The 17,637-nt window shown below is 39.7% G+C and overlaps 1 protein-coding gene across 3 annotated transcripts in view; it reads left to right on the top strand.

Annotated features, from left to right (window-relative positions):
• The window catches only part of tp53bp2a (tumor protein p53 binding protein, 2a), an 81,776-nt gene that overhangs the window by 21,542 nt on the left and 42,597 nt on the right, over positions 1–17,637 (top strand). For all 3 annotated transcript variants that reach the window (XM_048269020.1, XM_048269019.1, XM_048269018.1), the window contains exon 6: positions 11,354–11,528. In XM_048269020.1, coding sequence (XP_048124977.1) covers positions 11,354–11,528 — 175 coding nt within the window. The remainder of the gene's footprint in view (positions 1–11,353; positions 11,529–17,637) is intronic.

Below are 17,637 nucleotides of genomic sequence, written 5' to 3'. Positions count from 1 at the left end.
AAACCTATGCTGCATCGAAGTGGGGAGTGAAAAGGGCTTATACTTACTAAATCTTGAAACAAACGTGAATAACAGGCACAAAATAAAGTTGGTGCAAGAGTTATTTGTGTGGGATTAATGTGACCATTATGTTTCTATTTTTTGCTCTTTCCAGTTTATTAACAGGAGTGTCACAAATGTAGGCACAGTCAAACTGCCCGTGGCTGACTATAACTAAGTTCGGCAAGCTTAACTTTACATGTCATAACATCAACTAAACATAAGTCACACATTCATTTTATCACTTGTAATATGAACGTAGCCTATTTCCTACAACTAGGTGAGACAATTGGCTATGTTATACTGAAGCTCCACAGTTAGCTAGCTAGCAAGCTAACCGTCTTACATGGGATATTATGGTAAGTGTAGCTACGTGCTAAATTCGTCCTCAACATTGGGGTATTGGAAACCAATTAGGTTGCTAATGTACATAGTTTCAACATGAGTCAGTTATATACACATACTTTTTCATAACTGCTGTGTTAGTAAAATGATTGAATGTCCTCTGAATTAATAACTAGCCTAGATGTAACGTCAATGTGTGATTACTAGCTGTTTTTCCCATTGGAATCAATGATATAATCTTGCTGTGGACACCGATGCCGACATGCAGTGCCGGCGCTCCGCACACGCACATCACGCACTGCACGTAGGGCACCAAGTGCCTGGGGGGGCACCAAAAAATCTGGGTCGTGAAAAATCACCACAATAGGCTACTAGTATTAATAACAAATAAAATATGTCTATGTTAATATGCAAAAGCAATACAAAAGTAATATAGGCTAAAAGGTGAATCTCCTGTGCAGCCCTCTCTCCAGTCTCCCTCTGGCGCCCCCCTCCCCCACCTCCCAGTGGTCTGTTCGATTATTCCTCAATCCTCGCCTTGAAAAGGCACTAAGGGGCGGAAAAAAGGAAAAAGAAGAGACAGCAGGATGATGCTCGCGCTTCACTTGCAGTTAAGACAATGTTTTAAATAAATAAAAAAAAAAATGTATAGCCCTTGCGTGTATGCATGTCTATGCTTATGCCAGGTAATACTACTACCGTCAATACACTTTGTAACGTAAGCTCCTACTAGCCATGTTCATGTTCAAGTGTTACATTGCAAATGATTTGATGCTGGCTAGCTAGTTATTTTACGTTGTGGAATTGAATGCAATTCAACACTTTCCTTTAATGTTAGCAATCGGTGCATAAGACTAGCAATTATTCCTCAGGTTGCTAGCTAGCGATGCTATTTCTGATTATGCTTAATCTGGGTTTGCTATTTCTTTGAGCCATCAGAGATATAGTCAGGTAACGTTAGCCTATTAGCCTAGTTTACATTTCAGGACGCTTTTTTGGCATTTGTTATCAATTATCAAACGATCTAATTGTGTAATGAAAACGTAACGCTACAAGTGACACTTTCACAACGTAATGAAATGATTGGGAACAACTCTTGGTAAGGTGAACTTTGGAAAAACCCTGCAACTGAACATGATATGATTTTGCCAAATTAGACAGCTTTAGATAAATTTACTAGTTGTTGTTCTATGCGGTCATTTCCAAGAGGTTTCCAATTTTGAGTTTTAAGCTTGCTAATTAGCATAATTCACATACTTTTTGGTTTTTCCATCAGATATCATAGGAATTGCAAAAAATAAGGCATAAATATACTCTTTATGTATCAGATATGTTGTAGGATAGGACAGGAATTACCCCAATGACCCTCAAGTAGCAAATGAAAATAAGATAAAATTAAAATATAAATTGAAATAATAGCTAAAATTCAGTATGACAAAATAGATTTCTTGATAATAAATTGATAGAATAGTAGGTGACTGCTAATTTTTCTGTAGAAAGTCCTTTGTCACTAACTATTATGAACAGTCTTTAGGGCAAGGACAGTCAGTCTTTACAGATTTACACTGTTTTTTTTTTTTTGTAAAGGCGACTGGGCTTGCCTTTTAAACATCTCACTGGTGCTCTTTCCCATCATTCAAATTCCAGCCATGCAGAAAAATGGAAGTGTGCATGTTTGAGGAGTGCTGAAGAGTGTTATGGAGATTGCATTATTTGCAAAAAATGTAGAAAAGATATCCTTTATAGTGCAACAAATAGAAACATTCTCCAGTGCATCATTACTGCATATGATGCTGAAAGGGAAGTGGACCTAGGACAAATCCTCAGCTATGAACTGATTAATTTCCCTGTACTGTAGCTACAGTGGGCATCGCTTTCAAATGACCACTTCATTCGCGCATTACGCGGCGTGAAGCTGCGTGAAGCTTTAGTACCACTTTCAGCCACCAGCGTCGGCTCTACCACTGTACATCGCTCTGCCTGCGGTCCCTTCTGAAAAAGCAGGATCAGGATATAATTGTTGCCGGTAGTAATCCCAGCCTACAATTCAATAACAAAATAAATCATGCATAATTAAACATTACCTCGATTTAGGCTACTTGGGTATGGCTTAAGGCTTGACTACACGGTGGTAAATTTTAAAATTGAAATCGAAATTTGCTGTCTACATTATTGTCAGTGTTGGGGTTAACACTAACTTCGCAAAATCAGAAACAGTGGTGTGATAATTGAGCCAGTAGAGAAATAACTGTTCAGAATTAATCTGTAGCCTTGGGTAGGCTTCTGCAGAAAACAATGTTGTTGCCGATTTAATACTATCTGGCGACTTTTTTAACAGGCTACGCAAGAGGCTTAGACAACTATGACCCACGTTTTGGTTTCGTAAATTAATTTGTCCTACTTCTTGACTGCAATGTAGTCAATTGACTGCTTGACATGTCATTTTTATTTTTCTGTACAATAAACAAATACATCTGCTTTATGCCGCAGAATTACATTCATATTTGGAACTTACATAGTCCAATGCATCGTTCCACTACGTTAGTGTTTCCAAAAGCCATAGTAGCAACGAACGTTCGCAACCACTATCGTAAAGTTGTGTAGTTACAACTACACCTCTCGACCTGTGGTAGAATGCTAGAAGCATAGTTCCAGGGATCTTCATGTCAAAGACGTCACTGACGCCAGTTATTTGTTTGCAAATTAATAATTATAAATATATTTAGGTTTCTAATTGATATTTACACTTCTAACCACCATACATCCATATTTTAAAATGCCCAAGGCAGAAAATACATAAATTAAAAGTCAATTTGCAGCCATGTGCACGTAAGTAAAAGTCACACACTTGCAGATAATAATAAGGTGGTGCGCACTTTTTGACGAGTATGTGCAGGTGCCCGTTCACGTGCACTAACCTCCGTAGTTGTACGGGAAACGCCCCCCAGATCAGCTTGTAGGCCATTAGCAATCTGTTTATTTTATTTTATGAAGCCTACACAGTATATCACATGCCACATTCTCACTTTCAATAGACAGATGCAATAGCCATTGGTCAAGTATTGAGATTAAGATAGTATGAAGTACTTTTTGTATAGGGTACTATCATAAAAATTCGTTAAAATGAATAGCATTTTGCAACTTGACAAAACACTGGATTAAATATCGTAGACACAGGAGAAAACTTGTACATCCATTGGCCCGTGGGGAGATCACATGCCAGTTGCCTCTCCCTTCAGTATGACTTGTTCGGCTGTGAGCTTGTTTAAGCCAAAAAAAAAAACTTGCAGATATCAATGCGTCTTTGTTCATGGGTTTGGCCTCACAGCAGAGGCTTAGACAACTATGACCCACGTCTTGGTTTCATAATTTGCACTTCTTATTGACTGCAATGTAGTCAATTGACTGCTTGACAGGTTATTTTTATTTTTCTGTACAAAACACAAATACATCTGCTTTATGGCCTTAAATTATGCACTTGGATAGCCTATAGAACGGGCACATTTTGGAGAGAACGCACGCAAGAATCTGTAGGCTATTTGTGGCTGGTTACCAGCAAACAATGTTTAATGCATTAACTCAAGACGTCAAACATTTTCTAAACAATACAAACAGAAAGGATGCAGCAGGCAGCAAATGTAGAAGAGTCATTTCCAGTGGAAGAACAAAATGCTGAATGAAGCCCAAATTTATGAAGGCATATCTGGCAAGTTGTTATTTTTTGAAGACGTAAATGGTTGGGCTATAGGCCTAGTTTGCAAGAAGGAGACATAAAGCGTGAGCATGCCACACTATCCACAGCTGTGGTAGCGGGGTAGGAGGATTACTGTTAGCTTAGGATTTATATAAAATTCTTCAACAGAAGGCCTGCCTCGAATGCAGGCTTGTGGTTTTTATGCAGCCTACAGTAAGTAGGTCTAGTGAGTTAGAGTCCTCTAGACTTCTTTTCAGCCATCTCAGAGGGGAAAGTTAAGTTAAGTTGGGGGGCAGGGCCGGGTTAACAATTCATAGACCCTTGGGAACAAATGTCTGATGGCCCCCCTGCCCCCCAGCCAACGTGAATCGGGCGGTCAGTTAATAGGCCTATCGTGAAGATTTGTATTGCCATTTAAGGCACGAGCGCATCTGTGAGGCCAAGCCTCACCAAGTAGCCCGTTTGTTTACAACTAACATTACATTTAATTAAACTGCTTATAGGCTATGCCGAAATAGTTTCAACATTTTGAATATCAGTGTCAGGTGAATTAGGAAATGCCTTATGGCTGAAAGCTGCTTGGGATCCCCCCTGTCAAGCAATAACCATACAAAAAAGTTAAAAACAGATGACATGATCGCATCACTGACATGATGCGCAAATAATATAGCCTAGATATTCCAATATATTCAATACATGTGTTTATTTTAGAGGGGATATTCAACATCATTTTGGAGCAATTTTGACAGCCCTAGTCCACTGTAGGCTACATGTCGTTCGCTTATTAACACCTTCCACTAACCCCAGTGAGTGGGGGGTCGCTATAATGCGTGTGAAATAGCACCATTGAGTAGCCTATGCGAAATAGCCTTAAAATCGTTCGGTGTTGTGTGCCTTCTGGTTTCTCCACCTACTGGTTTCCTTTGGCGTGCATCGCTGCAGCAGTTGTCAGACATTCACAAACAAGTTGTTTTAGGCGGTTTGAAGTCGCCATTCATGCGCCATGAGCCGGGCTACATTACAGCCACTGGACAAAATATATATTTTTTTTTTATTTGCAAACATCATTGACATTACAGAAAATGCAACACTACGACATGCACATGAATACTACATACGACAAACAGGCGTACATTACATAAACACATACTGTAACTTAACAAGACATCACATTGACTTGGCTTCCACAAACATAACACAACATAACATTAATAACAGAAAGGCTAAGGATGATTTGCGTCCAGGATGATTACAGATATGATTATCAGGGATGAAATTGATGACCGGAATGAAAAGAAGGGGGATGGGGGTGCGGATGGTAGCTCTAAGAGTGTGAATGAGGTGGTGTTGGGATGGGGGGTGGGGATGGGGGGTGGGAGGGGTAGTGAGTATGTGAGGATGTATGTGTGTGTGTGTGTGTGTGTGTGTGTGTGTGTGCGCATATGTATAAGGCTGGTTTGCTGTTGGGCCAGGAGGAGAGAAGCTGGAACATAGAGAGGGAGGGTTTCAGGAGAGGAGTTGTAATTATTCTATTAATGATAAGTATAATAATAGGAATAACTGATTGCCTGGTTGATTGCCTGACTGATTGCCAACCTGGGCACCCATTAATGGCCACAGTTCCACCCAGCCCCTGCAGTTATACTGCGACGAGCTGACAGAGGGGAGGACCTGCGTGCCACCCATCGCCTCAGGCCCCCAGCATATGCACACATCCCCCACTACCACGACCAACCACACCTCGCCCCCAGACCTTCACCCAACACGCCACTCTTGACCTAAATATGTACAGTATGTGAATGGCTAGGTTGAGGGGTCTATCTAGAATGTAGCATTAAAAGAAGTGGGCATGCATGGTGATATGCATGTATATGTTTTGAAAACTAGCATTAAACTGGATTTGATCCCGCAAAAGCAACACACGCGTGACTCTCTCCATCCTGATTCCCTACTCTTTGAGCCAACTAATATGTTACGCGAATCAATTAACTATTGTAGGCTACCATTAATTAATAATGTAGGCAACACCCAGGTAACATGTTGTCCAGGCTATCTGAAACAAGGGGTTGCCTCTCATCTACAACAACTGATTACGTTGGGCTGCTACAGTCGTCAGTGCACTGTGCACAGTAGGCCTATACTACTCTTTGTGGTTGATCAACTAAAAATAAAAGATGTATTTGGTGATGACGTTATTGTAGGCCTAGTAGACCTAAATTCTGAGAAATTAAATGGTACGAGAAACGATCTACATAGCGCACCAGACCGCAATGTCTTCAAGGGTTGAATGAAGGGAGTTTGCAAAAATTAGTGTATTTTTCAAGTCAATAAACATTCTTAATTTTCGAATGTCATTGTCAGGGAACATCTGACTTTTAAAAACCATAGGCCTGGTAGTCGCTCAGACAAGGAGTTATAAGATAAATCTCAAAGGCAATACCATTTGTGTCACCTAATGCAGTTCAGTGAATTAGCAAGATACCATCAGAAGGCAACAATCATAAAGCACAGTCCGCGCGCGCGCTCTCTCTCTCCCCTGCGCATAAAGCTGTCTGTTATAGACGTTCTATGAGGTACCAGTGTTAAGCTGTGTCACAAAACAATAAGCTTTGTCAGACTACTTTTAAAATGATATTCAGGGCTATATACATTTTAAACATTCGGGCTGAAGACCGACAAAGCCTTTATTAATTCTTCAGGTGGGAAGTGTCAGGAATTTTCATACGAGAGACTCTCTCATTGGTGGTTAGTATATGAAGTAGGGAATTGACAGCAACATATCCAATCACATTATGAGAGATGCTGAATTTAACATAAACTGCGATGTTTGATTTTAAATGAATGTAAATTTAGCCGGGACTGTAAGCTGTCACACGTGGGTGCTCGATGTTTTCAGTGGGTGCCCGAGAGGCGGAGCATCCACGGTATCGGCCTATGACAAGCGTATCTCGCGGTTGCATCCATTACAAACAAACATGCAATGTGAACGTCTGGGATTGGGAAGAGCACTAAATGCTCTACTGAATAAGCACGAAGTCAAACCTTTAAATGAAAAACACTCTTTAATAATCAAAAAAATAAACCGCTAATGAAGTAAACTTGTGACCATCAAAAATGGATTTATATAAGCCTGTAACTCCGTGATAACAGGGACGTAACAGGAAGGCATTTGGCTGAGCAACGGAGGTTAATATGCTCTATATTTTGTCCAAATGATGTCTGTCTATCATCGTTGCACTCGGAGAAAACCAGAATGTTTAATTTGTCCTGCGTTTCTTCTACGGCTGCAAACGGGATTCACTCGCAGTTAACCAAATATTTCTTTATTAGGGCAGGGCAGGCATATTTCTGGCTATTAAATTATTTCTAAACCAGTCTGCTAAAGTTTGTAGTGAAGTCTGTGTAGGGTTTTCCAGGCTCCATTTCTTTTTACAAGACACCCTGCTCACTTGAGCCATCTACCGGTTGTTTGGGTTGTTGCAGCGTCACACTGGGAAAATACAAATTAAAGTCGCGTGATACCGCGTGATCCCACGCGCGGACCGCGAGTGAAGCTGGCCAAGTCGAAGCACTGCCCACTGTATTGCAGATAGCAATGGTTATTTGTGAAGTGGAAAAAAGTCTATCCTCACGGCTTAGAACTCAGAATTGAGCTTGGTAAACAAAATATTCAGAATCAGCACCCTCAAATTAGGTAAGAAAGGTGGTTTACCAACTTTTCCTCAAATTTGCCGTCAGAAGTTCTCTTCTGTGAAGCTGCTCTCCCTCTAATATATCTCTTTTGATCCGTGAGGGAAATTTGGTCTCTGCATTTATCCCAATCCGTGAATTGGTGAAACACACTCGGCACACAGTGAACACACACTAGTGTTAATTTTGTCACCTATTTTTTATTTAGTCTTAGTCTTAGTCTTGTGACGAAAAGTCCTTTTTAGTCTTTGTCATATTTAGTCATTCAAATATCATTTTTGTTAGTCAAGTTTTAGTCAACTAAATGTCTCGTCATTTATAGTCTAGTTTTAGTCAAAAGAAAACTAAAGCTATCTTAGTCTCAGTCAGTTTTAGTCAAAACATTTTAGTCTTTTTTTATAACAAATTATTTCTGATTATCATTTCAGTCAAATAGTGTTTCACACATCTCAATTTTCTAACAATATTGTGTGTCCACAGGGCTACTCGACTGTTATAATTACTCATTCTGATTTTTTTGTCAGTCAGTACATGCACAGGTAAGTCGAGCTACAGTTATAGCTCGGCTGGTATTTGGCCATATACAGTAAAAGATTTGACTGGACCACTGTCATGATCTTCATAGACCAGTGTTTCACAAAGTGTGGTCCGGGGACCACTGGTGGTCCGCAAGCTATCCCAAGTGGTCCACGAGCAGACGTGGTAAAATATAATATAGATGATTTGCAATATTGAACCAACTTGTATGTAAATTCAAACTGTTCTACAACACTGTCTATGTCAGATATGCCAGTTTAAATCATATGAATCCTCTGACACAATTAAACAAAGTGGTTCAGTGAGTATTGTGTAGGCTAATATACTGCTAGGTCTATTTTTTTTTTAGCTAGGTGGTCCGTGCGTTTCTTTTTTATTGATTAGTTAAGTGGTCCTTCATCTGAAAAAGTTTGAGAAACACTGTCTTGGATCCAAGTATGAATGTTTTACTCCGCCACACTAGATGGCGATATGCTTCAAACGCAACACAAACTCTCAATCTTAGCTAACTTGCTAGCTTAACTTTCCATATTAGCTTACTTGCTAGCAAACTTTGCATCATCAGTGTAACTAGTTAAGTAGTTGACATTACTTGCTGAAAATTTTCGTATGGACATTCTGGGGGATGTTAATTTGTATATGTATGAGAGAAGCTTCAACTTCTGGGTATGTAGCATTGTGGCATAAAGCCTAACTCTGGCAGAAATCTCTGGTGTTCTTGTTCCATGTAGTTTCCTGCTGCAGCCACAGGGTTGCAGCAACAGCACGTAGACTAGCCTACAGGAAAGCTGCTGCGCATGAACCATGAACTCATTCGGAATATTTTGAAAAGGTAACAGCTATTCTGTCTTCTCATTTTGTAGACGAAAATGGAAGAGAAATTTTATCTTAGTTTTTATTTCATGCAAAACATTTTAGTCTAGTCTTTTTTCGTCAACAATAATGCATCTTAAGATAGTCTTAGTCAGTGTTTCAGGACATTAGTGCAGTCTCGTCATCGTCTCGTCTTAGTCATGGAAAAAAAGGTTGTTGACGAACATTTTTCCTCTCGTCTCGTCTGACGAAATTAACACTAACACACACTAATTCCGGCGCAGTGAGCTGCCTGCAACAACAGCGGCGCTCGGAGAGCAGTGAGAGGTTAGGTGCCTTGCTCAAGGGCACTTCAGCTGTACCTACTGGTTGGGGTTCGAACCGGCAACCCTCCGGTTACAAGTCCGAAGCCCTAACCAATAGGCCACTGCCCCCACTGATATAATACCGCCAACCTATTTCAGTTTTCACCTATATTTCTGAAGAATATATTGTGTTGTCTGCTATTGTCTGCTGCACATCTTTTGAAATTTGATTTGAAATAATCAAATAAACGTACGTCTTAAAGTTAAGTTAATAAAGTAAATTGCTTTGCTTTCATTTGAATCCCAATCAAGATACACAATAATTGCTTTATATTGTTAATATGGACTCCTGGAAAGTTCAGAAATGCAAAATAATAGAATTTTAATCATGTGATTAAAATACGTGATTAACTATAGGAATTCAGCAATTAATCGTGATTAAAAAAAAAAAAATAATTGTTTGAAAGCCCTAATAAAAAAAAAAAAAAAAAAAAAAAATATATATATATATATATATATATATATATATATATATATATATATATATATATATATATATATATAATATAATATATATTTATATATATATAATATATATATATTTATTTATTTATTTATTTAAAAATATGTTGCATATATATGCAACTTGTTTGTGCTTTATTCTGAATAACGGGTCATATTTCCAACCTTATTTGTATTTATGGTAGATTTAACTAGTGCTATAGACATGTTTTATTTGACTGTTCATTTCCACTTTAAGGCATAAAGTGCACATTGATAAGTGCAATATTCCATGAACACTAACCTTGTCTCTTTGGAGTGTACTGAAACAATCAAATTATCATCATGTGTTTCATTTCACTATGTTTACGCCTGTTTAATGTCTGTTAAGCAATGCATTAATAGTAATATAATTATAAAAAGATCGAAAATCGAATCAAATCGTGACTTTAAAATTGAAAATGAAATTGAATCGAGGATTTGGAGAATTGTGACACCCCTAATTAACCTGACCCTAGCCAGATGAATTTCGTTCCGCTTAGCTCCGCCTAGCTTCACTCACATCCATCTGGAACCTCTTCCATTGAGAGTGATTTCTGCAACCGATTTTATGGTAAAGCCAATCAGGACGCAGGGCGGGAGTTTCATAGATGTGACATAGCGTAGAAGCGACTGTGAGACTGTTATTAGAGTCACGGGTTGGCTTCGATCTGAGTGGTTGAAGTAGCAAGTCAATAGATGACGGACAAGTGGCTTATTCAATCATATGCAAGCATTTTTTGATTAGGCCCAGCCTTCTGAAGCAACACTTCAATGGATCGGTTCCAGATAGATGAGTGGAGCTAGGCGGAGTGGAATTCATCTGGCTAGGGTCAGGTTAACCCCTAATAGCATGACATGCAAACGTAACATTGAGTGATTCAGTAGAGCTCGAGAACATTGCTTTAGGATTGCTACAGAAATGAATGGATGTTTTGTACTATGCCATAGCAAGCAAATAAACAACTTTACAGTCATATCCATGGAATTAATTGTCACTGAGATGATTTGAGGGTAAAGGAATTTTCTGACATGTAATCTGAGGTTATGTTAATTGTTTAACATTTAAAGGGCTACATTTTTAAGAGCCTGCTCCATGTGTAAACAATAGGGAAAGTTCTCTGTGTTTTCAAATTTCTGGTGAACAGTTGAATGTGGGCAAAGTTTACAGAAAGATAACTTTTGAAACTCAGACGGGCCTGGCGGTGGGCCCACTAGGGGGCGCTTCTGCAGTAACAGATTAAATATGGCACAAAGAACACACATTGAGTAGATTTGTTGACGATGACGTTGCCAGTCAAGTTTTCAAAACCTTTGGATTTCCCAGTAGCAACACAGGGAAGATAAAACTATGGTTGTGCGATAAGTCAAATCACCCCTATCCCAACAGGAGCAACGCTTGCGCTTCCTCAAACAGCAGGATCAGAGGAAACAGCAGCAGGCCTTGGAGCAGGAGAAGCTGCAGAGATTGCGGGAGAATGTAGAGAAGCAGGAGATTCGGCTGAAGAAAGTTCGGGCCCTCAAGGGCCAGGTGGAGCAGAAACGCCTCAGTAATGGAAAGTTGGGTGAGTACCAGAGCTGCTTTGGAAACCTTTGCACCTAGATATGCTAAGGGACAAATTCTCCCATGTTCGTGTCCAGGTCCAAAAAAAGGCGTGCAACTAAGCACTTTTCCGCCTGCGCGTCTTCTGCACTTGACTGAAGTCTGTAATTTACACGCCATGGAGACAGTTACAAGTTTTGGGAGGAGCTACTCCAAAATCTCTGCGTTTCTTCTGTAAACAACTCTTACTTGCATTCTGCCCCTGATTACACGCTTTTTCAGCTAAGCACTTCTGGTCAAATCTTGACATCGTGGCATTTAGTCACGTCTTAAATTTGTTCATTCATTGCCTTTTTCCCCCCGAGAAATTCATTCCACTTGTTGTAGTTTTGTCTGAGGAATCTGGGTGTTATCACAACTACAAGGGCCATGCAGCAGTGCAGCAAACAGACTTGTCGGAAGGACTTTCACAGAAACCTGCACAAACTCTGAACTACCAAGCTTCACTGCCAATGTTCTCTTTTACAGTCTATGGTCTAGTGTTGCACCAGAGAGGGTTGAAGCAGGTTTCTGTGAAAGTCAGACGATTAAATCCATTAAGAAAAATAGCCAAATTTACATAAGTATTCAGACCCTTTGTTATGACGCTTGCAATTGAGCTCTGGTACATTCTACTTCTATCAATGGTCCTTGAGATGTTTCTACAACTTGATTGGAGTCCACCTGTGCCTAAATTAATTCACTGGACATTATTAGGGGAGGCACACATCGCTTTATATAAGGTCTCACAGTTAAAGCCACAGTATCGAGAGAATTGTCTGTAGACCTGCGAGACAGGGCTGTGTGAAGACAGATCTGGGGAAGGATACAAGAACATTTGTGCAGCATTGAAAGTGCCCAAGAGCATGGTAGTCTTCAGTGCAGCTCAGTGCCTGGTTTCTTCCACGCCTTTGGGAATTGTGGCCAAGTTGTTCAGTCTTCGTTTCATCAGACCAGATGATTTTACTTCTCATGGTCTGAGAGTCGTTCAGGTGCTTTTTGGCAAACTCCCGGCATCCCTATCTTCCATCTTGCCACTGTACCATAAAGGCCTGATTGGTGGAGTGCTGTACTGATGGTTGTCCTTCTTTACGCTTCTCTCATCTTCTCAAAGGAACTCTGGAACTCATTCATAGTGACCATTGGGTCCTTGGTTACATGTCTGATTAAGGCCCTTGGTCCCAGATTACTCAGTTTGGCTGAGCAGCCAGATCTAGGAAGACTGTTGGTTGAGAATGATTGAGGCACTTTCAATGCTGCAGAAATGCTCATACATCCTTCCCCAGCGAAGTTGTTATTCCTTGCCTTTGTCATGTACTCCATGAGTTCTGTGATCTTGCGCTTAAGAACTGTTTTATCATTGTTCTGCAGGAGACACGCGACAGAGCATCAAGCACATTCCATTCAAAATATTCATAAGAGGCCTGCAGTTTCACATACATGTTATTTATGAACTCACAAAGACAAATAGGCTACACCCACTAGGGCTGTCAATTTTCTTCCATAACCCAATTCGAATTTCATTCATTATTATTTTTAATAATCAAATTATATTCAAATATTTAATGCTCAAATTGTGTGTATTATTAATATTTACGAATCATATGTCAACCATTCATACCTTTGAATCATACCTGTGCTGTGACATCTGTGCAGCTTAGCTGTGCTGTTAGACCTGAGCTGTGCTGTGTAAGAAAATTAAGATTCTAACCTAAGTTCTGTCTAAAACTGATCATCTGAAAGGCTGACTCTTTTATTCTTCAGTCTATATCACAATCAAATGTTACCTGTTACCATTAACTGTTGCTGCCTGTTCCGAATTACCACTGATAAATATCTAAATTAGGGCGATGCGATTAAGGACCAAGCATAACGCGTTAATTTGTTTTAATCGCATTAAGCGTTTGCAGCCAACGATTTTTTTTATTTTACTTGTTCTCTTATCAACAATCTCCTTTGGTTGAGAACTATTTTGACCCTTTGATGCACTGTTTCTTGTCCTTAAACTACCACAGACACTTCCTAGGCTTCTGCCTAGCCCTCCCCCTTCTGTAGTCATGGAGATAATAAACACCAACACAGTTCTGAACTCCCGGTAGGCTGAATGGTGCTTTAAAGCGCTGTTAATGAACATAGTTAATGGACTAGGCTATTTCTGTTAGCACTTCATTGAAATGTGCTGTAGGCATACGCTACATTTTGCACATGCACTTTTGCACATTTCTCTATGAAAAGTTCCTTATTTTCAACTGAACTGAAGATAATGAATATAGGCTATATGGAGTATTTTTAGTTTGTTATGCCCTTTGTGTGTACATTTTGTGCATGCACTTCTGCTGTAGCATTTATTTCAGTTTATATCAGCTATATTTCTGAACAAAACAATGTGTTGCCTCAGGACCGCTGCACAACTTTTTTTTAATTTTTATTTGAAATAATCAAATATGTCTTAAAGTAACTTTATTTGCTTTCATTTGATTCCCAATCAAGATTTACTGGTAAAAATGGCTTTACATTGTAATATTAATATGGACTTCTGGAATGTTTAGAAATGTAAAATAATAGAATTTTAATCATGTGATAACATATGCGATGAATTGTGATTTGATCACAGAATTTCTATAGTCATTCGCGATAAAAACAAATTACTGTATTTTCCGGACTATAAGTCGCTCCAGAGTATAAGTCAATCTAGTCAATATAAGTCGCATCAGTCAAAAAATGCGTCTTATAAGATGGTAATTATGACACCGAAACACCGGTGCACATGAAATATGGTGGGTATGTAGCCCCATTAGACTTTTACGGAAAAATTTCGTTTCGTCCCCGGGGGCCACTCCACCCTCACCCCGTGCTGGGCCCCCCGAACAAACAAAAACAGTTTTTTCTAAATAACTACCTGAACCGTGGCACTGAGGATGAAGAATCTTTTATGGTATGTTTTTTATGGTATGGTCTGAAGGGCCCACATCAACCTGCCCCATAATCACTCATTTGTGATTTGCACCCCCCCGGTAAAAAATGAAAATGCAATATCATTCTGCTTTAATCGGCCCTATCTTCAGTTAAGACGTTTAGAACTGCACCAAATTTTATGTGTATGATTGACCTGGCATTCTCTGGGGGTATGCCAAGTTTCGTAGAATTTCATCCATGGGGGGGTCTAAAAAAAATTAGGTTATGTGTACATTTAGTGACTGTACACTCATTAGCCTGTAAATGGCAGTGCACACATATACACATGCACACACACACAGGTACGCACATACTATCGGTATTAGAACGGCCGATACATAATTACAAATTCAGTAGGATTAAAAGAAAGCCAAATATTCATCATCATCAAGGCTGCATTTCCAGTATTGGCGATAAGTAGTCGTTTGTCCACTAGATAATTTTGTTGGAAGTTAAAAGTGGGTTGGAAAAACAATGGACGCTTCCTACAACTGTAGTTTACCGCAGAGAACGTCTAGGATAGGACGATGTTCACATGAAATGTAATTCCCATTTCTTCTTGAAGCCGAAATAAATCTGAGAATGTTTATCGGACATGCTTGGTTTTTACTGCAGGTACGTTAATCTTATAATATCAATAAGGACCTAGGTACAATAATGTTACCGTTAGTGTTGGTTGAGTGATGGAGGCCAATTTGATTGCATTTGTAGAAAACTATAAATGTGGTTATTCCAAGCAAATTGATAGCAGCACTGTAATTGTATCTTTCGACTGTCATTTGTTGCACGTGCTACAACAATCATTCTGTGCAATGGAAGATTTACCAACGTTACACCGGTCTGATACAGTTTGCCTATACATCGTGAGACTGAGACGCCTGTTTATTTGTTTGAAGTGTGTGCAGGGTGTGAGAGGGGAATCGATGTGCTTTGATTCCAACTTGGTAGTTGTAGTCTCTGAGATTAAAAAGCACATGTGTGTGAAGTATCCAAACAATGACACCTTCATTTCATTATGGCTGCTTTAGCAACACACCTTAAGCTACTGTGTAGTGGGTCCCATTTAGAAGTGGCTACTTCATTCGCGCTTTCCTTGACTCATGGAGCTGCGTGAATTTTATTACAACTTTTTTAACAATATGGCAGTTTAAGTCCGCTTTGATACTGTAAGGTAAAGCCATTGGTTTCAAAGGAGATTTTATTTGTGTCGCCAGCATAGCCTATTGACAATTTATGTTGTAAATCGGCATACCTTATAGGCCTACCTGTAGCTTAGGGAAGATAACAGCTTTCTATTAGGATCTAGTTTGTTAGTTACAGTTTTGTCATAACTCCCTTATGCATTTTTGCATTTAGAATAGCCAGAGCGTGGATATCTCAATCGGAAAATAACCGTAAAACTCCAAATAATAGCCCGGGCTTTTATTTTCCCAAATCGCCAAACTGCACCGGCTAGTATTAGAGACAGGCGTCTATATGAGACAGGCCTTTAATTCCCTTTACACAAAACTTTTCCTCTGCAAAGATGGAAAATATTATCGAATTAATTATTTCAAACACACTGAATGTTTACCTATATGACTAGGCTATCTGATGACAATTACAGATCATTCTTCATTTAGTGTTGAGATGTTCATTGAGTGAGATACAGTAAGATCCAAATAGCAATGATAGCCAGAACAGATGAAACACGTTTTAATTACGTAATTTACAAAGAGATCGTATCACACTGAAAGCTCATATTTTGTCACTAGCAAATAGCCTATATCGGTCCTTTGTCAAATACAGTTGCATTATCAGCCAAGACCAAAACCGTTCATGAATTATTTATGCAAAAGTGGAACGTGCTTAATGTTTAATTCTCCCTCCTTTTCGGCACGAATGAAACAGCATGAGAGAGCATGAACCATATTGTTTCTCCCGTTTTGTATTTACCAAATTTGACAACAGTCTACATTCAAATCATACTTCCAGGTGCGCGGGAACATATTTTTGACCAGGGGTGCTGAATAACAAAATAATCATGGACAGGGGCGCCTGCAGGAATTGATGCTATGGTACGCACACCCATCACCAATTGGTGTGAATACACACACACACAAGGGAAATTTTTTCTCGCTGTTGAGTAGCCTGATGGTATGCACAGTGCGTACGGACGTACACCTGCAGGCGCGCCTGATCATGGATGTCCGACGATTTCTCCCCCAGCATATGATTCGAATATAGACAGCTAAATACGCCATTTCACCGCCATGTAGGAGTAGGAGTAAGAGTGAGAAGTTTTATAATGCCCTGGGCAGCCACATTCCACCTCAACTATGCGCAGCACTTGCCACTCCGACTCATCAATAAAAACTGTGCGTGCCATAGAAGCGCACTTGACTTTACATCATTAACCTATTTCAGTATATAGCCAGAGAATGTCCGTAGACGGGCTCTGATATAGGCTAGTCTAAGGTAAATTCCTTTTCTGACTTCTTTCTCTGTATCGCCATGGCCTTTAGAATAAAGAATAACATTCGCGAACCGTTCTGGTTTTGTTGCCAGCATAAAACACGCCGCACCATCGGCCTATCCGCAAATTTTAAACACAAGGGATGAACTGAACGATGACAAAGTCGGACATATAGGCATAGTTCATATTGGAAAAAAAGCTATACAATTTTGCACTCTAGCTTTTCACCGCAGTCTTTTAATGCCATAATCACGTGCGGCGTCTGCGCCATACTTAAGCCCAAATCACACCCAAGATTCGCGACGAGATGAGCAGCAACTTGATGCAACATTCTAAAACCTTGCAACTGTGACCAGACAAGGTGAATGCTTTGCGACGGCTTGCAACGACGTGCAACATCTAATTCACACTGCTGTAACCTCCTTTCTGTAACGGTTTTGTGTCATTGCGAATCTTTAAACAGACGATCTGACGGGTTTTAGAACTCTACTGGAGACCGGCCTTTAACCCAAACCTGTAGTCACGCCAGGCGTTTAAAAGAGACAGGCGTCTCTTAGGGACTCGGCGATTATTTGAAGTTTTACGGTAAACAATATCGGGCGCCTATGGACTAGGCTGGGTGAACCCAGCCTGATCTGCCCGCTATTTATTTTTTGATTTCTTAAAAGATTGAGCTTGGTCT

This window comes from Alosa alosa, chromosome 18 (genome assembly GCF_017589495.1).
Source record: "Alosa alosa isolate M-15738 ecotype Scorff River chromosome 18, AALO_Geno_1.1, whole genome shotgun sequence".
NCBI classification, from domain to species: Eukaryota; Metazoa; Chordata; class Actinopteri; order Clupeiformes; family Clupeidae; genus Alosa; species Alosa alosa.
The sequence above is the reverse complement of the archived record's forward strand: the minus strand, read 5'-3'. Positions and strand labels throughout refer to the sequence as shown.